At 33.7% G+C, this 21848-nt stretch overlaps 2 protein-coding genes across 2 annotated transcripts; one reads left to right on the top strand and one right to left on the bottom strand.

The window, feature by feature from the left end:
- Positions 1–2414: 2414 nt before the first annotated feature.
- LOC130951022 (protein HLB1) lies at positions 2415–8764 on the bottom strand. The gene is made up of 14 exons (XM_057879636.1): positions 8255–8764; positions 7755–7886; positions 7503–7572; positions 6843–6956; positions 5664–5747; positions 5399–5449; positions 5111–5140; positions 4372–4434; positions 4182–4247; positions 3932–4060; positions 3709–3744; positions 3331–3450; positions 3003–3191; positions 2415–2721 (listed from the first exon to the last, which is right to left on the bottom strand). Exons 1-14 carry the CDS (start codon positions 8605–8607, stop codon positions 2611–2613), a joined length of 1548 nt encoding a protein of 515 aa, XP_057735619.1. The 5' UTR covers positions 8608–8764; the 3' UTR covers positions 2415–2610.
- A 218-nt stretch (positions 8765–8982) lies between these two features.
- Positions 8983–15443, top strand: LOC130949790 (uncharacterized). Its single transcript, XM_057878421.1, has 9 exons — positions 8983–9258; positions 9585–9918; positions 10018–10209; positions 10321–11089; positions 11297–11815; positions 12140–12578; positions 13955–14009; positions 14924–15078; positions 15234–15443. The coding sequence occupies exons 1-9, from the start codon at positions 8983–8985 to the stop codon at positions 15441–15443; spliced, it is 2949 nt and encodes a 982-aa protein (XP_057734404.1).
- Positions 15444–21848: the final 6405 nt, after the last annotated feature.

The raw sequence follows: 21848 nt of genomic DNA, 5'->3' as shown, positions 1-21848 counted from the left end.
GGGCACTGTTCATACCCTGGCCCAATAATAAAGGCCCAAGGTCCAAATAAAAGGCCTAGTCCAGAGGATTGAGCCTTACTAAGCACCAACCTTCACACTAAGAAGTCGGTGTTAAACCCGACTTACTCCTAAGAAGTCGGGACGGAGAATAGTTGGCAGATAAGCACTCATTCAAATGAGTAACTGCCCCTAAAATCTCTCTAACTACTTTATCGAGCCATATCTTAACCTCCCTAAGATATTGGGACGGTTAACACCCTAAAAATATGGCACTACTCCAACGGTGGTTATTGGCTCACCACTATAAATACACTGACACCCCTCAGGTATCTCTAAGCCCAATACTCTCTAGACCTGCTCACACCCTTGCTAACTTAGGTATCGGAGTGTCTTTGCAGGTACCACCCCCCATTCATTCACGAATACAAGTCGGAAGGAGGCCCCAACGTGCAAACCAGCTCGGAAGCCACCATCCGCGGACGATTGGGCCAACCAAAGCCATCCATCTTATTAATCTCCGGTTACCCACCGTAACAAGTACTTATTTTAAAGTTGTAGCGTTTGGATAAATAACTCAAAAAATAATTTTTTTTACAGAAGAGAATGAATATTAAAATAACGATGATAACAAATACTTTCTAATATTGAATATTGATTTTACATAACCTAGTCACTAATATTGTATATGATATGGTAAGTGAAAATAAAAAATAAATATAAAATGTGTGTTAATGTATATTTTGTTGCTGTTTTTTATTTTTTCTTTACTCATATTAGAACTCTTTTTTCCTTTATTGAGGTCAAGAATTTGCTATAATTAACTATGAAAATAATAGCAAGTTATAAAATCACATGTAAAAAAAATAAAATTAAAACTAAAATTTCATATTACAGTTAAATACAAATTAATAATAAAAAATATAGTGATAAAATGATAAAAAAATATTTAGAAGGAATATATGCAATAGGTTGTTCAGATGCAATATTGCCTGAAAATGAATATGGTAGTGGAGGATCAATACTTCCATCAGACGAATCATTACGTGAAAATGGTGAGGTTTGGAACATTGCGTAAGAATGATGGTGGAAGGCAAGTACTTCTAGCAGATCTTGCATGAAAATAGTGGTGAAGGGTCAGTATTTTTCACATAGTCAAGAAGGAAAATAAATTTTTTTGTTTGAAATTAAAATTTTTTTTAAGAAAGTGGTAGAATGACTTATCAAAAAGCAGAAAGTCATATATTTCTACTTCTTCAAAAAGCTATAAATTAACTTTTCGACAAGTCAAAAACTTTTTTTAAAATGGTGCTAAATACGCAGATTGTGATTTTTCATAATCCAAAAGTAAAAAAAAAGTTGCTTCTGCTACTTCTCAAACGGGCTCTAAATAGTTTAATTAATCTATTTCTGAAAAAATAGTTTAAATAATAAATGATTATATTAAAAATAACTTATAAATAAGTTATTTTGTATTTAAATTTTTAGTTCTAATTGTGCTTATTTTTAAAAAAAAAAATATGATAAAAAAATTTTTATTACGAGAGAAGTCAATTTTTTTAACTTTTTTTATAAGTTTTTAAATAGCTTTTTAAAAAAATGCAATACTTTTCATAAGTTAAAAGTTTAAAAAATATACTTTTGAAGTTTTCAAACAGACCTTTAGTCTAAAATCTCAATTTAACTCTTAAATTTTTTGATATTATAATTTTAGATGAATTAATCTATTTTACTAAATTTCTATTTAGATTTGAGAATTTTACTATTTAAATTTTGTTATGATTTTATATTTTATAAACCTAATTTATTTGTCCGATTTCACAAAAAAATTTAAGGAAAGAGTCAAAACGAACATTAACTTCCGTTAAAAAATGTTACAATTGTCTTTTATGGAAACGGATCCTCTCCAGTGAAAAAAAAACACTTAAGAGAATAAAGTATGATCTATCTTTAATTCTCTAAGTAGGACCAAAATTAAATAGGAGAGAAAAAACAATGAATGGTAAGATTAAACACTGAACAGCATCCAATTTTTTTTTTCCACCGGAGAGAATCCACTCCCGTCTTGTATGAACCTGTACTTTTAATAAGCGCTTAGACGAGATGCAGGAATTGTAAAACTTCATGTTGCATCCTTCGAGTTTTGATTTCGTGGAAATTTGCTTTCGGTTATGGGGTTCTCTGGGCTCCTATGTTTGGTATGAATTTGATAGTGAAGGAGAATCTCTTTGCGTTAATGTCTGGGATTTTTATGAGTTAATTTTAGTAGTTTCTTCGAATTTATTGTTGACTGATACCCGAGCACCTGTGGTTGTTGATTGTGGTTTGCGATTTTTAGTGTCTTTCAGGTTTGATGAGGCAAGGTAGCCTGAGTTGGAAAATACTCGATAAGAAACCCCATTAAGGAATCGATATCATAAGTTATAATCCTTGTAGAATATTTATTGCCAAAAACTAGAATGTTGAGTGATCCGGTTAATCAGTTAACTCAGATTTCTCAGTTGTACAAAAAAACGTTCATACATTATTGTTGTTATACACAAGTTTGCAGAGAAAAGTACCCAAAAAAAAAAATAGCTATCAAGTCTGAGTTTAACAAATCAAATTTCACATTTATCCCGCTATAATTCCAGCCAGCACATCACTTTTGCCCCGTACATAAATTGTGTATACTAAACGAACTGCGTCGAGCCATCCATCTAACGATTCCCACGAGTCAGCAACCTTGGTAATCCAAGAATTGAGAACAAAAATTAGAGCTGCATTTTTCTTAAGCTAAAGAGATTCTGGTGCAGGCTTCAGATTAAGCACATTTCAAAGATTTCACCAACCCTTGAGAAATTTATCAAAATTTGGATTTGACAAAAACAATAACAATGCTAAAATTATGTTAATGACTTAACGGTGAGAGAGAGAGGGGATAGAAATAAGCTGACAAGTGTATAGAAAGAAGAGGCAAAAACTATGCGACAAGGACAGAATCAGATCGGCTGAATGTTGCTTACCAGGTAAACAGGTTCGCGAATTGTATCGATGCAGAGGCCTGCACCAGGTGGTAAGGTTAGGTCAGCACAAGCTGATACTGAAACAATATCTGCTATATCTACTTTGATTGTCTTTTTATCTCCATTTGCTGCATCTGTGGATCTGCCTGCGAGAGTTTGAGGCACTTGTCTCTGTTCGCCTTTGGGCACCTGAATAAATGGTAGTGGGTAATTTATTTGATTGCAAATTTGCGTCTGAGACACTAGAGCCTAGAAGTTTGCCAATGATTTTGAAACAATTTGATATTAGCCTCTGAAAAGCTTTCACTTGATTAGCCAGACTTCTTACCTGTTGAAGCCTTTCGTGATCCAAAATGAATTCTGATCGTTTCCAGTCATTATGAGGTGCAAGTGATTTCCCCGCGGGAGGTGCCGTTAAATATCCAATTTTAAGATGTGGCAGCGGTAACTGTGGCAAATTGAAGTCCATCAAGGTTAGTATAAAAATGTTCCCGTCAACTAATGCTCACATTTACATAGTAGTAATGACTACAATAGCTACAGGATAATGCATACTGCATGTTAATTCAGGTGGCAAATAAGCTAGGTTCTAACTGGAAGAGGTTGACCTACTTTAAATACCGGTGAAGGGAATGTGATATAATACAGTAGTGTTTTACTTGACTGAAAACATAATTCAGAAAGATCAAAGGGGTATATTACTCACCATAGATCGCACCAACCGCAAGGCACTGCTATAAACCTGTCAGATCCCAAAAATACAAAAATAGGCTGATTGAATGACGAAAAAGTGGGAGGATATTAAGAAAAGGAAGCAACAATAGAAGGATGGATTAAAAGGCAATGTTAAGTAGAAGAAAGAGCAAGTCTATTCCGAGAAATTGATGCAACCAATCGGAATTTCAAATGAAGGTGATAGGGCATCTTACTGAATAATTTGGTTTCAATGCATGAGCAGCTGCAATATATATTGCAGATTGGCTGTACAATTCATTAGGTGAAACTTCTTGAGCATTCGCCGATCCCCCAGTTCTTAAGGTGTCCTCGGCTAAACCATACTGCAAAGATAGAAAACAAGGAAAGTGAATTCTATACTCTTAATACTGTTACATGCACACAAACAAAGTAAAACATAGCACAATTGCATGATATATAAGTAAAATGGAGAAGCATTATGACCAGAACAGTTCCGAGATTGTAAATTGCCCGATGGAAATCAAATTGTAATTGAATAGCTGCACGGAACTGCATTGAAGAATATTGGAAAGTTAAAAAGTGGAAGAGAGAATAAGTTATATGCTAAAGGACATAGTAAATGTAAAGCACTGGTTTGCAAATTCTATCTGGTATCCTCCTACAACTTTTGTACCTTGCTGATAGCAGTTCTTACAATCTTTTGCTTTTCTCGAACTGGAACAATGGCACTAAGTTCCTAAATTGGAAAAAAAAAACAAAGCACAAAGAAAATAAGTTAGAACTCCAATACAGAAAAAATATAATTTATATATCAAGATTGATAGCAATGTCTTGTTTAGTTTAATTAAGTTCATTTTATCAAAGAAATAAAATGAGGAAAGCCTGGGTGATTATTTACTATAAAATAATAAATTTTAGTGACATAGTTACACAATCAGTGATATAATGTAATGACTATTACTTAACAAAATAAAGAAATAGTAGAATAAGCTAACTATGAAATAAGACTCTGATTTAATATATTTGGAGTGTGCTACGTGTATGTACTGATAACCTTCTTAGCTAAGGATTAATAAAAGATGTGACTCCCCTAAATTTACTTAAATTGATAACTAGCAGCACTTGAAAATGAGATTTGTTTACAAGTCAAGAAGTGCTTTTGGTATAAACAAGGCATTTCAGGAGAAATTCAAGTGTTTGGCTCCCAGGAAGGTGAAAACAGTTTCTTTAATATCTTTTCCAAGAAGGTCAAGTTTTTTGCTTCAACAAAAGTTCTACTATAAATCGTTGCCTCCAGAAGAAGCACTACCCAAAAATGAAGTAAGAAGCATGCAATCTTAATACAGACTCATTGCTTTCTTATGCCTTTTGTATGAAATAAAAAAGTTTGCATACAAGTAAATCAAATATACCTGAAGGGCAAGTCCCCAGTTGTTAAGTGCCTGAAATAGATTTCAAGAGAGTCAATAACAACTAGCAGGATGTCAGTATGCAAATGAGCATTCTTGAAAAGAAATTTAGAAGTTGCAGGAATCGAACAAATACAGGATAAGAAAAGGAAACCTTTTTTTTATAAAATACAACTAAAAATAAATATTTGTTAAAGGAAGCATGTAAAAAATAACTTTTTCGAAATATGGTTTAACTCCACGAGAAATCACAGTACAAAGGGACAAAGTTTTAGAAATAATGAAATGAACCTGAGGGCTGTTCCAGTTGAGCTGGACTGCTTTTTCGTAGTTCCGTGTTGCCTGGGAAATGCAAATTTCAATTTTACAATAATCATGATGTGTGATGCTAAGCCTCTATATCAACTAACAGTTAACAAGATAACTATAAATTAAAATGTGAAAAATTAGTCCATTTATTTTCACTATGAATCCTGAATCCAGCATTATGCAGTATCCATCAACAAATTTACAATCTACAAGAGCAAGAGCTGCTAAGAACCATATTTTTGCTGACCTGTTTCCATAGTTCTTCAGCTTCCTTTGTGCGACCACGCATTTTTGCCCGATCAGAGATTGCTATAGCCCAATTGTAGAAAGCCTAAAGTTTGATAGAGGGAAAAAATTGTAAATTATAGACACTCATTTTGTTCTCAGTATTATAATTACAGTATCCAATTAAAAGCATACTTATTTGCAAAGAGGCACATATTTGGGTTTTCCTATCACATCAATAGACACATGACAAGAGGATAACTCGAGCATCACTACATTTAAGTCAGCATTCATCGTGCAAATGGATTAGCTACATGGCTACTGCCCCCAACATAGGGATAATGCTAGTTGTGAAAGCATGCCTAGTAACGCAATGTACATAGGAAATTGTGGACTGATAGAATCCAGAAAAAGGAATGCAATGGAAATAAGAAATGATAATGTACCAACAGTGCAATGCATTTTACTTTTCTTTTAACAAGGGTCACGGCTCAGAGGATGATAGTAAACACAGATCCAGTGGTCTAGCAAGACATGTTTTTATTGAGATGCAAAGTCTTCACTCACTACAGGCTGACTAGTTCATCCCACAAAATTAACTAACCTAATAGGACAGAAGCTTATTTAATAAATGAGCCAAGCTTGAGAATTCTACTGTTAGACCAAGTTGTTAATAGGCAATATCTCAATAAAATATTCGAAGTAAATTTAATTATATAAGCATGATATTTTGTAACCTTCACATGTATGTCGTGTGTGTTATTTGAATATTATCGTGGCCAGACTAATTTATGTACAAAGTATCATCTATGGGTCAGGCTCATTAGGTTCAACTACTCCAGTTCAGATCTACCTTCTATTAATCTCACTTACACCCTTACCCAGATCCTAGGTAAAAATTGACACAAATTCACAAAATATTCAATAAAATAACAGGCATTCAATTATGGCTTGTTATTTAGAATGGAATTGAAAGGGATCCTTGGAATAACAGGCCAATAGTTGAGTCTGTGTGACCTCAAGATAACATGTCCAAGCAGTGGAATCAGCCAAAATGCTATATAGTGAAAGTTATTGAGTACCAAGCCTATGTTATTGATATTAGCTCCCCCCCAAAAAAAAGTTTGTTTTCTCTTCCTGGGCACAACCCAAATAAAAAGTTATTTGTTAGGATTCCACAGGAAAGGATACCCTTACATACATCATGTAGTGTGGGGCATAGGCAAGTGGCCTCATCATATTTTTTACAAGCTTCCTCGAGTAAAGCATCTTTGGAAGGTGAAGTGGAATCTGGACTAACATTATCTGCACTTTCCTGCATGACAACATAACAAAGATTGAGAGGACAGTTTAAGAAATAAAGCTCACATCTGCTGGCACTTGGAAAAATGGTAATTGATATCCATGTATTTCTAACATACAACACATATGAAGCTGCAATTGCAATCCCATTTCATGAGGATATGCAAAATGCATATTTCAATCAGATTAAAGCATGGAATGTCAATGCACACTTATATACCATGTAATGCTGGCACTTGGAAAAATGGTAATCGATATCCATGTATTTCTAACATACAACACATATGAAGCTGCAATTGCAATCCCATTTCATGAGGATATGCAAAATGCATATTTCAATCAGATTAAAGCATGGAATGTCAATGCACACTTATATACCATGTAATGTGATAGAATAATTTGTACTGAATACTTCAATCACATTAAAAGCATATAATCTAACCTAAAATGAAGAGTAAAATTAAAATCAAGCCAAGAACAAAACAGAAATTCCATAAGTGATTCAAAAAACAGCTGACTTTGATTTTACAACAAAATAAATCAAGACAGCTGTTCAGACCTGAAGCACCAATGCCCAATTGTATAGTGCATCATAATCATCTGGATTCCTCTCAATTGCAGTAGCATACCTACAAAGTTCATGTAAGAAATTACAAGCTCATAAAGGTTTCCACAAGAAACATATAAAAATTGCAGTTTATGGCCATGAAGCTCCAAAAATTCTCAAAAAACGACAATGCAGGGTCCAAGTTTTGATAGAATTTCCCAATGTGATATTTTTTCACTGTATAGACGGGCAAGGTGACAATACCTCCTGGCAGCAAATGTGAGAATCCGTTGCCGCGATCGGCCCTCCTCGTCGGCACCTACAACACTGTTTATCAACTCCATTGCAGCGTTGTTCTGCTGTGTTTGCTGCTGCTGCTGCTGTTGACTCTGATGGCTGCAAATTTCCCAAATCATGCATTACAGATCACATTACATGTTGCGCAAGGTGAAACCACTCCCAAATTCAAACCCATTTCTATCATTCAGATTTACCACAACAATATATGAATAATAATTCAAATGACTACAAGCAGTTAGTTTAGGAGCTAAAAATGAGTAAATGCTCAAAAACTTCTTCTTCACGTATTTTCTATTTTGGACATCATATGTAGTTCTTCAACGTTGAAAATGTACGTATTTTAAAGTACTAATTCACGGTCGACAATTTTCAATCAAACATTCATCACTGCGAAATCGCTAAATAAATCGTAATTTACTCCATTTTCTCGATTTTTAATGTTCAGAGAGAGAGAGAGCGCTAACGTGCGGGGAGAATTGGAATCTTCTTTGTCAGGTTCGGACTCGTTCTTCAATCCGTTAAGCAATTCCCTCATTGTGAAGGTTCGGTTCCCTTCGTCTTTCCGAAGCTGAGGTTGCGCCGGAGGGTTGGCATCCACCGTGTGGTTGGAACGGATCGCGGTTTCACTGAGATCTGCATCATTGTTAACAGCTGGATCAGCTTCGGATCTAGGTTCTGGCTCTGATCGCGCTTGTGCTGCATGAACAGGCTCAGGATTCGATTGTGGATCTGGCTGAGGATTGGGATTTTGGTCCGTTAGTGATTGGGGATTAGGCTCGGGTTGGACTCCGTTGTGGGATTCTTCTGGTTCGGGCATTTTGGGGTTTAAGCGAAGAGAGCTTTCGTGTGATCGCAGTCACAGGCACAGTTGAAGAACAGAGAGGGAAAGAGATAGGGGATTGGTGTGGTCAGAAGCGGAGGTTAGTGACAATGGAGAACGAATAAACACAAGACTGAGGAGGACGACGATATTTTAACTTTTATCTAATTTAATTTAACATTTTCTATAGAAACTTTCATCTAATCTATGTTATTTTCCCTCCAAGTCAGATGAGGTGTATGGTAAAATTAACTATTATATTTTTATGTTATACAGACATAAATTTTAAAAATTGAAAAATTAATTCCCTTTCTTTTGGGTGTGTTCAGCTCAAGTATGGTTTGAGAAGGGTTCTAAGACTCCATTTGTTCGATGATAGAGGCAAATCAATTGGGATTAGGATGGAAAGCGAAAAAAAATGAAATTGCGCCATCTCCATCGCGCAGAATTTCTGCACGTCGTGAAATTTTTCTACAGAAGCGTCTTCGGCTTTTTTCCTTGCAGAACTCGCCAGGTGATAAAAATGGTGGCACAACGAAAGAAACCTTAGTAGATGGAAGCATGGCAGGTGCATTGTTAGGGGGTCCGAAAGTGGCAATTATTGAGGATCAGAGTGTACCAGTACCGCAGGACAAACCACCTATTGAGGTTGGTGATTCTATTTAGAGTTTATGTTCTTATTTATTATGTCCCTATTATTTATGGATAGTTTAAATATGTTTGTCTGGAATATTAGGGGTGCTTCTAATAAGTTAGCCCGGGTACATTGTAAGGAACTTGTTAGAAAATTTAGACCTATTTTTTTTTTTATTGTGGTTGAAACTCACTCCCCTTTTCAGAATTTAAAATTGTTTTGGGAAAGGTTGGGGTATCACTCTATTTGTATAGTAGAAGTAGAGGGGCATAAGGGAGGTATTTGGTTTCTATCCTCTATAAAGGGTGTTTGTTGTAAGTTTATTGATACTTTTGATCAGGGTGTTACTATTGAGGTTCAATTTGATACTTTAATTTGGAGGTGTAGTGGTATTTATGGTAGTTCTCAATTTAATAAAAGGGTTCTCTTTTGGGATTATCTTGTTGCACAATCCATGGTTTTTCAAAGACCTTGGATCGTTCTTGGTGATTTTAATGAAGTCAAATCTTCTCATGAATCTAAGGGCTGTCAATTTTCTCATCAAAGAGCAGACATGTTTGCTAATTCATTAGGGGATAGTGGTTTGTTTGATCTGAAGACTATTGAGAGGCGATTTTCTTGGTACAGGAGGGTGAAAAATTATGTTGACATGGCAAAAAAGCTTAATCGAGTTTGTATAAATAGTAGTTGGTTATCTATCTTTTCAGAGGCTTATGCAGAAATTTTAAATAGGCTTTAATCTGATCATTACCCTATTCTGGTGCATTGTAAAGGTCGTCCTCAACCTAAAGGGAATCGACTTTTCCGATTTGTTGCTGCTTGGGCTACTCATCCTGGGTATAGGGATATTGTGAATCAGTCATGGTGGTCTGGTAATAGAGGAATTCATGACAAGCTTTTGAAAGTACAGAAGAATTCACTAGAGTTTGACTCGAAAGTATTTGGTAACATTTTTGTTAAGAAATGTGAATTAGAGCAGCTGATTAATTATTTACAAAAGCGTTTGAAAGTGGTGGATAGTATTTATTTGCGTCAGAAAGAGCAATAGTTGCTTGATGATTATAATAATACTCTAGTGCAAGAAGAACTTCTATGGTTTCAAAAGTCCAGAAAGCAGTGGGTAAGGTTTGGGGATAGGAGTACAAGATTCTTTCATATTCAAACTCTTGTGCGAAGGAAGCATAATAAGATTCATGGCCTTTTTCTCAAGGATGGAGTGTGGAAAACTGATCTAGAGGTTCTGAGTCAAGAAGCAGAGTCTTTCTATAAAAGCTTATTCTGTCGTTTGGATGATGTTAATTTGGGTTGCCTTGGTGATGTGCCTCTTCCTTCTCTGAATGAGGAAGCTTGCAATAATCTTACGGCACCAGTTACTATGGAGGAAGTCAGAACAACTGTTTTTCACATGAATTCTTTTAAAGCTCCGGGTCCTGATGGGTTTCAAACTTTCTTCTTCAAAGAATATTGGGAGATCATTGGTCTTGATGTTTGGAAAATGGTTAAGCAGGTATTCTCCGGTGTTACTCTTGATCTGAGAATGATGGAGACTTTGCTGGTTCTTATTCCAAAAGTTGAATCACCGGTATCTATGAAAAATTTCAGGCCGATTAGTCTCTGCAATGTAGTTTACAAGATCATCATGAAGGTCCTTGTTAATAGGTTTCGCCCTCATCTTGCGGATATTGTTGGCCCGCTTCAAGGAGGATTTATTCTGGGACGAGGAACTTCTGACAACATCATTATTGCTCAAGAAGTTCTCCACTTTATGAAGAAGACTAAATCAAAGAAAGGCATACTGGCCTTTAAGATTGATCTAGAGAAATCTTATGACAGAGTTGACTGGAGGTTTTTAGCTCATACCCTTAAGATCTTTGGTTTTCCTATTCCTACAATTAATTTGATTATGAATTGTGTCACTGCTTCTTCCTTATCTATTCTTTGGAATAGAAATCGTCTGAATGACTTTACTCCTAGTCAAGGTCTTAGACAAGGAGACCCTATATCACCCTATCTTTTTGTGTTGTGTATGGAGCGATTGGCATAATTTATTAGTCATCAGGTTGATTTGGGCTTGTGGGAGCCGGTTGCTATTTCTAGAGGGGGACCAAGAATATCCCACTTAATGTTTACGGATGACTTGCTTCTATTCTGTAAAGCTAAAAAGAGACAAGTGCAAAATGTGATGTTGGTTTTAGAGACTTTTTGCAAAGCATCTGGGATGAAGATTAATGTAGATAAGTCTAAAGCGCTTTGCTCCAAGAATGTCTCTGTAACAAGAAAAGAGGTTTTCACTGGGGTATCCTCTATCAGATTTGTCCAGGACTTGGGCAAGTATCTTGGAGTTACCCTTAGCCATTTTCGGGTGACCTGTTCAGCTTTCAATGGTGTCCTGAATAAGATTCAGAGTAGGCTAGCAAGCTGGAAAGGGAGTTTATTCAATCGGGCTGGTAGACTATGCTTGGTTAATTCTGTTGCAGCCGCTATTCCCACGTACCAGATACATGTCTCTATTTTTTCCAAAGGAGTCATTAGTAAATTGGAGTCTATGATGGGAAATTTTCTTTGGAAAGGGTAAGTTGATGGAAGAGGATTGAATCTTGTTAGTTGGAAAGTGCTGGTTACTCCAAAAAAATATGGAGGTTTGGGGATTAGAGATCCTTATTGTATAAATATTGCTCTTTTTGGGAAGCTAGTTTGGACTTTTTTCCAGCAGCCAAATAAGTTATGGGTCCAATTGTTGGATGTCAAATACCGATCATCTCTATATGACTGTTTTAGTTATCCTAAGAACAAGGACTCTCCCATTTGGAGGTGTCTTTGTAAGGCTTGGAAAGTGTTGAAGGATGAGTTTACTTGGTGTATTGGAGATTTAAACCAGAATTTTTGGTTTTCTAGCTGGAGGAAAGAAGGGCGGTTATCTAATGAGATGTATTATGTTCATATTTCTTATTCGAATCTCCGGATACAGGATATTTGGTCGGTTGGTAGGTGGCATTTGGATATTCTTTATTCTCCTTTATCTCAAAATCTGAAAGGTAATATTCTCTCTTACAATCCAGATGAACAAGCAGGTCCGGAAGTGAGTTGGTATTGGTGTGGGTCTGCTGCCAAAGTCTATGACTCACGCAATGGTTACTTGTGGTTGTGTAAGCAGCTATTTGGTTGGGAGGAGAAGGAGAATTGGCTTTGGCTCTGGCGTCAGCTTGTTCCGGAAAAGCACCAGTTTTTGGCTTGGTTGTATCTTAAGGAGGCTCTTCCTACTGCAAGTTTTCGCTTTAGAAGAGGGATGTCGTCATCGGATAGGTGTCCAAGATGTCTTTCTAGCCAGGAATCGGTTTTATATTGTATTCGGGATTGTTCAAAAGCTCAGCTTGTCTAGCATCGGTTAGATATTTCTTGTCATCCTTTGGATTTGAAGAACTGGTTCTTGTATCATAGCAGAGAGCATCCGTTCAAGTTCTTTTTGGGACTTTGGTGGATATGGCGAGCAAGAAATAGTGACATCTTCAATCCTCATGAAACTTGGCCTCCGAAAAAAGTGATTTGTCTGGCATTAACTTCAGAAAATGAGCTTAGGAATATTTTTGAATTACAACGTATGTCCCTTCCCTCTACTCTAAATAATTTTTGGAATCCCCCATTCATTGGTACTTTTAACATTAATTGTGATGCTAGTTATTTTGGTTCGGATGATAATGTTGGTTTTGCTTGTGTTATTAGAGATTATAATGGGAGTTGGCAAATGAGGTGTTTGGGAATGATTGAGAGTAATAGTATTCTTCAAGGAGAATTGTTTGCTATTTGGAGAGGATATCTCTTAGCTTGGGATGTGGGTCAACGAGATTTTATTTGTGAGACGGATTGTGTGGAAGCATTTAATCTTGTTACTCAAGATGGTTTTGGGTTTATTGATCCATTGGTGCTCAAAATAAGAGATATCATGCATTGGAATTGGCGTGTTGACTTTCGTTTGATTATGAGAGATGCAAACATGGTAGCAGATACTATGACAAAGATGGCGATAAAGTTACAACTTTCGCATGTGGAGCTTCCTTCACCTTGGGAGGAGTTTAAGAGTAGTCTTAAACGGGACAGTCCCTCTATTTAAGCAGTTCCTTTGTTTTGTTTTTCTTTGTTTAGTTTATTTTAGTCACAAAAAAAATCAGCTCAAGTGTTTTGAACTTATTTGATGCATCATAAAATTTGAACCATTAGATTAGAATGATAAACGATCTAATGGTTAGAATTTAATTTATAAATAACTTATTAAGAATTACACTAAAAGATAACAAGTCTTTTAATATTTTAAAATTGTCCCATATAAAATTTGAGACCCAAACTCTCATTTCTACAATTCTGCTGCTTACTGCTGGAAGACCTTTGTGACTCTGGTGTTTCTTGCTCTATGCTCTTCTGTATCAGGTGCCTTCCTGTTTAAACCCAATTTCTCGATTTCATCTAAATTCTCCCGATTCTTGATACTTCTTTCTTCTGATTCCACCGAATTCCTTTGAATTTGTTTCAGACACAGTGCCTCTTCAGTTTTTCCGAGATCCTCCTCCGCGTGATTACTCTCCCTACTCATCTACTCTCCACTAGCTCAGATCGAATTTCCAGATTTTAATGAGGTAAAATTGTTCAAATAGTGTCTACATTTATATGGTTGTTTAATATTTTTGTTATTAGTTTTATAATGATTTTGTTTTCTAGATTGTGGCTCCAGTAACTCTGGCTAATGAAGAGATTGGCCTTGAACGAGGTAGAAGTCAGTCAGATTGCATGTCATTATTATCTATGCAGAACCCTGACATCTTAAGTGTTAATAAACTTTTAGAATTGGTAAAAGTTTATACACTTTTATATTTAGGGCTAGATGATTGGCTATTTGATTGTTTTTTCTACTGTTAAAGATATGCTAAGAGAATTATCATATGGGCAGGTTTTGAAAACTGTATGACAAGTGGCAAGTCTCTCCATTTCTTCAACTCCAGTACCTTATGACCAAATGAAGAACCAATGTGAGGCACTTGTTACAGAAAAACAACAGAAGATGTTAGTTCTTCAAAGTTTCAAACACCAGCAAGAGGCTAGAGCGCTTGTTCTTTCAAGTGATTATGAGATAAAAGTTCTCCCTTTGGCAACCAAGGATAGGATGTTTTACCATAATACGAAAGAACAAAGTTTTTTTCAGGATTTGTTGCTGAATGTTCTCATTAGTGTTTTGGTAGCTTTAGAGTATGTGCTTCATTATCAGGATTTACACCCAATGAGAAAACTTTCTATGTATTTAGATGATGCTCTTAACTTAGTATTATTTAAAGTTTCAACTGATCCAATTAATTAATAGTAAAAAAAACTAGTGCCTGCTATTAATAATTGGTCTGAATTGATGATGTTTCTAACCGCATTGTTAGATTTTCATCTTTCAGATCATATTAAGATGTCTCACAGTTTCAGCTGGCAACTTTTCATGCTTTAATGTGGAACATATTCTCATATTTTCATGATCACTTATTCCTGCATGAACCTATGGATTATATCAGCAGAAGCCTTTAATTAAGCATCAAAGTGAATTCAATCAGGAACAACATCTTAATGAATACAATTCAAGCAAAAAATAAAGTACCTTTAGAGAAATATCTATAGCAATGTATAACTGATCATGAGATTCCCTTGCAGCATCTGGAATCACTCTAATCAATGCTTCAAATTCACAACGTTTGAAATGGAGATCAGGAGCAAAATCGGCACCCAATTGTCCAAGAGCTTATCCTAAGAGGCCAGCTGCCTCACCATCTGGTTATTTCCAATCATTAAGTAGCAACACCATTTTGGTGCCACTGGGAAGGTTCCAAAGAACATAAAAAGAACAAATAAAATGAAATCAATGAAGCAGATTAATTCAACAAGAACATAAAAGGAAAAAAACCGAAATCAATGAAGCAAATTTATACTTGAGGTTGAGACTCCATTGGAACTCTGGAAGTAGAGGATAAATGGGGAGACGGAGCACCACGACGCTGACGTCGACGCTCAACTCGCTGAGATCCATGCCACAGCTCGTTGCCTGCTAAAGATGACGCCGCTGAGGAGTGAGAACGACGACGCCCGCGGGTGCCACGACGACGGCAGAGAGAACGATGGCGTACTAAGGCTGATAACAAACGACTCGAAAAGAGAAGAGGGATACTGCGAATGAACGACGAGGAGAGAGAGGCTAGAACGATGTCAGGAGATGGGTGGAGATTGGCAGAAAGTGCTGGGCTGAATGGTGACAGCGACGACGACGGCAACGGCGAAGATCAGAGAAGAGTGGAGTAGGTGGTTGTGTCCCTATGGATAGAGAATGGGTGTAGTGAGTTTACAGGAAAGAAATTAGGGTTTCATTGAATTTTAAAAATATGTGTGGTAAATATAAAAAAATAATAATAATTATTAAACCCCCTATATGGGTCATATTCATAAATTATTTATTGTACATATTTGAAAAGTTCAAAAGACTTGAGCTTATTAAAGACAGACCCCTTTCCTTTTACTCTTTACATTTATCAAAATCACCGTCTCCTCCACTCTTAATTATGATTTGCTTACTCACATTTGCTATCTCTTTGTTATCTGTCTTTTCTACTTTTATATTTTGACCACATTATCTTTTGTATTTTGGTGAGTTTTTCTCTTTTTTCTTGCTTGATGTCCCCCTTTTTTTTTCTAATTCTTGATTTCAACTCTAATTTAGTGTTTGTTTCGACGCTATTATTTTGATAAAAAGATATCTTTTATAATAAAAAATATATTTTTTTATTTTTTTAGCGTATTTAGCAAATTTTTAGTAATAAAAAACGGGCTTGTTTGGGTGAAATTGTAAAAAAGATATTTTTTATTTATCTTTTTCTAAAAGATCTTACGGAAAAGTAAAAGTAATCTTATGTTTAGATATCTAATGCAAAAAGATATTTTTATCTATTAATTATGTTTGGGCATAACAATATAAAAGTACTTTTTTGTTTATTTATTATGTAAAAAAATCTTTTTTAAGAAAAAAATCTTTTAAAAAAAGATGTAGATTGTAGCTTCCAAAAAAGATGTTTTTTTTTTTATTTTTTTTAGTACTTTTGCTTTTATTACTAGAAATTTACCAAACATACTAAATAATAAAAAAATTATTTTTTATTGAAAAAAAGATAATTTTTTATCAAAATAATAACACCCAAACAAATACGTAATTTACATCTTTTTTTAAAAGATCTTTTTTCTTAAAAAAAGATATTTTTCATGTAATAAATTAATAAATAAGTATTTTTATATCATTATACCTAAATATATTTGATAGATAAAAAAATTTTTTTGTACGAGATATCTAAACTTAAAATTATTTTTACTTTTTTTTATAAGATCTTTTAAAAAAAAACTCAAAAAAAAATTCTTTTTTAAAAGTTCACCAAACAGATTTCGGAGTTTAATTCTTCTCTGCTTTCCCTACTTTTGCATTTCGGTGACATTACCTTTTGCCTTTTTTAGTGAATTTCTTCTCCTTCTTCTTACTTAATTTTGCTGCTTTTTTTCCCTTAAATTTTCGATTTCAGATATGAGTTAGGAGTTTTGGAATTTGATTATCGTTATGAGCCTGTTTCATTATGGAATATGTTTTAGATTTGATTCAAATTTGTGTTTGATTGTAGTTGGGTACAAACTCTAATTCTTTGAAAATATTTGGACCAAACTAACTACGAGTTTTCTATGTTCAACATTGGGTAATAGAGTAACTTCACAGCAGACAATTACTGAAGAATGGGGTCCATATTAGAAATGTAAGGACTACTTCTAATTGGATTTATCGCTGATAAAAATGTTTAGAAATAACCGTAATTAGCATTAGGTAAAATATATTGGACCTGGGCCCAAAGTTAGATTCACAATTTGACTGGAACTCTTTGCAAAAAACTGAAAATCCTAGTCTAACCTTAATGTTGTTGTTTATTTTATTTTTTAAGAAAATAAATAAAAAATTAAAAAAATATTTTTTTGAAAGGATAAAAAATTAAAAAATCAACATTTTCATGTGTTATATATAATATTTTAAAGTATATGTTAATATCAAAGGATAATTTTGTGAACATATAATATTTTGAATAAGATGCACGTTTACAAATATTTGCATAAAAAATTATATTATACAATAATACATATTTAACAAAATTAACTATTAGATTGTTTTTTTATTTTTTAACTAATAATTTAATTATTTTCAAATTATATAACTATTATATTTTGTAATTACAAATAATACTGCATGATAATTAATTTTAATAAATAAAAATATTTTTATATGTATTTATATGCTTTATATTTATTTATTTAAAATAAGATTGCACTTGCTATTTTAAAATAATATATATTAAAAAAGTATTATATTTATATATTAATATATTTTATATTTATAAAATCTATCAATATTTTCTTTTTATAATATTTTTTATTTTTATTTAATAAAATCTAATTATTCAAAAAAATAACGTATTCAATGTGCATAAAATTACTGAGTTTGTTTTATTTTCCGTATTTAAAGACATTTGACGTCTCTTAACAACAATAAATATTCTCATTTAACTTGTTAAATTTTAAATCTATTTCTTTGTCTCTATATTTATCTTAAACCAAATATGATATCGAGATATCTACTGAGTCTAACATATTTTACACCAAACACAATATATAAACTTAATCTAGTCTCTATTTTTCAATCTTTATTATTAACAATTATTAATATAAACTTAGTTTTAATAGTTTTAATATATTATTATAATAGAAAATCACATTTTAAACATTATATGTATTGATAAATAACTTAAATCAAATATATAAAATTTTAATATTTATAATATTTATAAAATGCAATACAAAATACAATAATGCACACTTTAAGATTAAATAAAGCTTTTCCAAAACAAAATTACATGCCCTTCATGGTAAAGCCATTGAACTACATACCGCACATTGATTTTATTTTTTCGGACTTGCCTGCACAATGTTTATACAAAAAGAGTCATATAGTCCTCATCTCAAAAATATTATTGAAACCCAAAAAAATCAAATGAAAAAGGCCCAACAACCCGCCCCGTTTTAGTCAAGAAAATATTTATAAAATAAAATAAAATTCTACTCATTAAAATCCTTCAAATTAACACTAAGTGCAAAATTGAGAGTCTAATCTTTTCTACAATCCACTGTGTGCAGCAGGTCTACATCAGACAATCACTCTACTCAGTTTCAAACAGACACGTTGGGAGTCGACATGTGTACATCTTACATCTACACATGTAGAAGAATTTGATTTCTACATTGTAGTATTGATCTTACTTCCAAGTATTTCTTAACTGCACTATACATGTTGGTCCAACTCTTCTCATGATTTAGTAATTTTTTATTTAGGTTAAAAGAATTTGGTTATTGTAACAGACTAGCTTACAAGAAAATTATAATTACTTAAGTTTTAGATATGAATTAGGAGTTAAAGAATTCCTTGTCAATATCTTCTTTCATTTTCTCACAAGTCTTTCTCTTTTTATCTTTTTTTTTTTTTTTTTCTGTTTGAGCCAATTTTATTATGAATTTGTATAAAGCTACCAACAAGTTGAGTATGATCATTCTTTGCTTTGTGAATTTGAATGCTAACCTTGTTTTAATTGGAGTTTGATTATTATCTCTTTCGCATAAGTACTATATGAATGTTGTTCATTTTTTGAATTTTTTTGTTACAATATGCATCCTTAAATATCATACAGAAGTTCAATTAAAATTTTAAATTTTAAGAATGTCATTACTAAAATAGTTATAATGATCTCTAAAACAAATTTTCTTTGCTAAAAAAAATTTAATTAATTGTTTGTTGAAAAATTTTGCAAGTCTCAATATAATTTGTCATATTATACGAAAAACGAAAATTTTTTTAATAGTAACGTGAGAATTCATACAGAAAATTTAGGTCCACTATACTAAATAGTGTGTATTTTGTAATCTAGTTTCTCAATTATTCGATTTCTAATCTATTTCATGTGATAGTCAATGGTAAAATATATTAAATCACTCTTCTACCTTAGCCCATGACAACAATAAAGACGTCTCACGACTCACAAATTCAGCCCAACGCAATACACAAATTCAATCATAATTTTAGTCTTTATCTATCCTATAGTTATCTTTATCTTTATCTATATCTTATCTTTAACTTATCTTTATTTACTTTTATCTTTCATAGGCCAATGCTCTATATATACTTAGTTTTACCTTCATAGTGAACAATTCAATCAATCAACAATCAATAAAATTTCTTCATCTTTTCTTTTCTTTCATTATTATCCTTTCACAATTTTATTATCTTTGCGTACTCTTTCCATTTTATTATGGTATCAGAGCTCCTCTTAAACTCTGCTGACATCCATGAATCAAGGAGAAAGGGCACACCAGCAACTTCATCCAGAGCCTCTTTTGGACCTTTCGTCAGCCCAACACTTTTCTTTCATGGCACTTTCTTTCAATGAAAAAGCTCGTCCTTCAAACCAACTTGAGCTTTTGCCAAGTCTAACTACTCATTATCTTTGTTCTTTCAATACTTTTTCTATTGTTAACAATTTTTCAAATCGAGATTCGTTCTTGAATACTTGGATCATTGATTCTGGTGCCACAGATCACATTGCATCAAATTTGTCTTGGTTTATTTCTTACACACAAATTTCTCCTATTATTATTTATTTACCAAATGGTTCTCAAACTACTGTTTCTTATAAAGGCATCGTTCAATTTTCACCATCCTTGGTTCTTCATGATGTTCTTTATTTATCTCATTTCAACTTTAATATTATCTCTGTTTCAAAAATTACTTCAGCACTCACATGTAAACTCACTTTTTCATCTTCTTCTTGCACTTTACAGAGCAACAATTTGGGGACGATTAATTTGGCCAGAATGAGAGAGGTATTATATGTCTTTGAACCAAATTTTGGTAAAAATTCATCCACTACACACTCCATAAATTCCATCCAATCTCCACCCATTACACCTTCCAATATATGACATTTTCGTTTAGGACACTTTTCTGGGCAAAGACTTAATCATTTACATAAACAATTTCCTTTTATCTCTATGCATCATGATGAGGCTTGTGATATTTGTCATCTTTCTAAGCAAAAGAAACTTTCATTTTCTCAAAGTTTTAACAAAGCCAATGCAAGTTTTGATTTATTACATTTTGATATTTGGGATCCGTTTCGACAAAATTCTATTCATAATCATAAATATTTTTTTACTATTGTTGATGATTTTAGCCGCTTTACATGGGTTACTTTATTAAAATCAAAAGGAGAAGTGCAAAATCAAATAAAAAATTTTATTACTTTAATTGAAACACAATTCAACTCCAAAGTCAAAACTATTCGTTCCGATAATGGACCGGAATTTATTTTACCTGATTTTTATGCTTCAAAGGGCATTATTCATCAACGTAGTTGTGTTGAAACTCCTCAACAAAATGGAAGGGTAGAACGCAAGCATCAACATATTTTGAATATAGGTCGTGCTCTTATGTTTCAATCTAATTTACCATCATCTTTTTGGTCTTATGCTGTTAGACATGCTGTTTATTTACTTAACAGAGTTTCATCATCCGCAATTAATTTTAAAATACCATTTGAGATTTTATTCAATCATCCACCAAATTATCATTACTTTAAAGTTTTTGGATGCTTATGATTTGTTTCTACCCTAATGGCAAATAGATCAAAATTTGATCCAAGAGCCAAAAAGGCTGTATTTATTGGCTTTCAAAGTGGTTTTAAAGGATATATTGTTTATGTTTTAGAAGATAAAAGAATTGAGATTTCTAGAAACGTGATTTTTTATGAAATGATCTTGCCCTTAGTCACAAAAAATGCCCAATTCTATACACTCAGTCCAACATTGCCAAACACACCTTCTCAGAAACAAGATTTAGTTAGTCTTCCAGTTGAACCCTCACCTATACCCATTGACCCAATTTCACCTAGTTTTTTATTTTCTCCAACAACCTCTCCTTCTTCCTCACTATCGTTACCTAGCCAAGTTGAACCTATGACAACCGAATCACTTTCAACACAAACACCCATCTCTCCTTCCGCACTAGACACCAGTCCACCATCACCTTCTCATCCCCCGTCACCTTTTTCACCACCTGAGCAACTCCATCCTCGTCATTCCAACCGGCCTCACCGACCTCCAGCATATCTCTCTGATTACTTGTGTAATTCCTCTCTCATCTCTACAAATCAATCTTCCTCAAAGTGCAAGTATCCTTTATCTTCAGTCATGTCTTTTTCTTCTCTTTCATCTTCACATAAAAAGTTTCTTTTATCTCTACATTCTGACGTTGAGCCAAAGTCTTTTAAGGACGCCAATCAACACTCTAATTGGCGTAGTGCTATGAAAGATGAGTTGGATGCTCTTGAGCTGAACAAAACTTGGCGTCTTGTTGATTGCCCTGCAGGGGTTAAGCCGGTTGGCTGTAAATGGGTCTATCGCATCAAACGCAAGCCTGATGGTTCAGTTGATCGATATAAAGCACGTCTTGTGGCTA

The sequence above is a fragment of the Arachis stenosperma genome, chromosome 9 (assembly GCF_014773155.1).
Source record: "Arachis stenosperma cultivar V10309 chromosome 9, arast.V10309.gnm1.PFL2, whole genome shotgun sequence".
NCBI lineage: Eukaryota > Viridiplantae > Streptophyta > Magnoliopsida > Fabales > Fabaceae > Arachis > Arachis stenosperma.
Note: the sequence above shows the minus strand (reverse complement) of the source record. Positions and strands in the feature narration are given on the sequence as shown.

What these genes read in the sequence shown, in the direction of transcription:
- LOC130951022 (XM_057879636.1), bottom strand. Translation starts at nt 8,607, where the DNA reads ATGCCCGAACCAGAAGAATCCCACAACGGAGTCCAACCCGAGCCTAAT. An exon ending in CTCACATTTGCTGCCAGGAG is followed by an intron (nt 7,573 to 7,754) that starts GTATTGTCACCT and finishes TGAACTTTGTAG; the next exon opens with GTATGCTACTGCAATTGAGA. An exon ending in ACTGGGGACTTGCCCTTCAG is followed by an intron (nt 4,435 to 5,110) that starts GTATATTTGATT and finishes TTTCCAATTTAG; the next exon opens with GAACTTAGTGCCATTGTTCC.
- LOC130949790 (XM_057878421.1), top strand. Translation starts at nt 8,983, where the DNA reads ATGATAGAGGCAAATCAATTGGGATTAGGATGGAAAGCGAAAAAAAAT. An exon ending in TAACATTTTTGTTAAGAAAT is followed by an intron (nt 10,210 to 10,320) that starts GTGAATTAGAGC and finishes ATAATACTCTAG; the next exon opens with TGCAAGAAGAACTTCTATGG. An exon ending in TAAGTAGCAACACCATTTTG is followed by an intron (nt 15,079 to 15,233) that starts GTGCCACTGGGA and finishes CTCTGGAAGTAG; the next exon opens with AGGATAAATGGGGAGACGGA.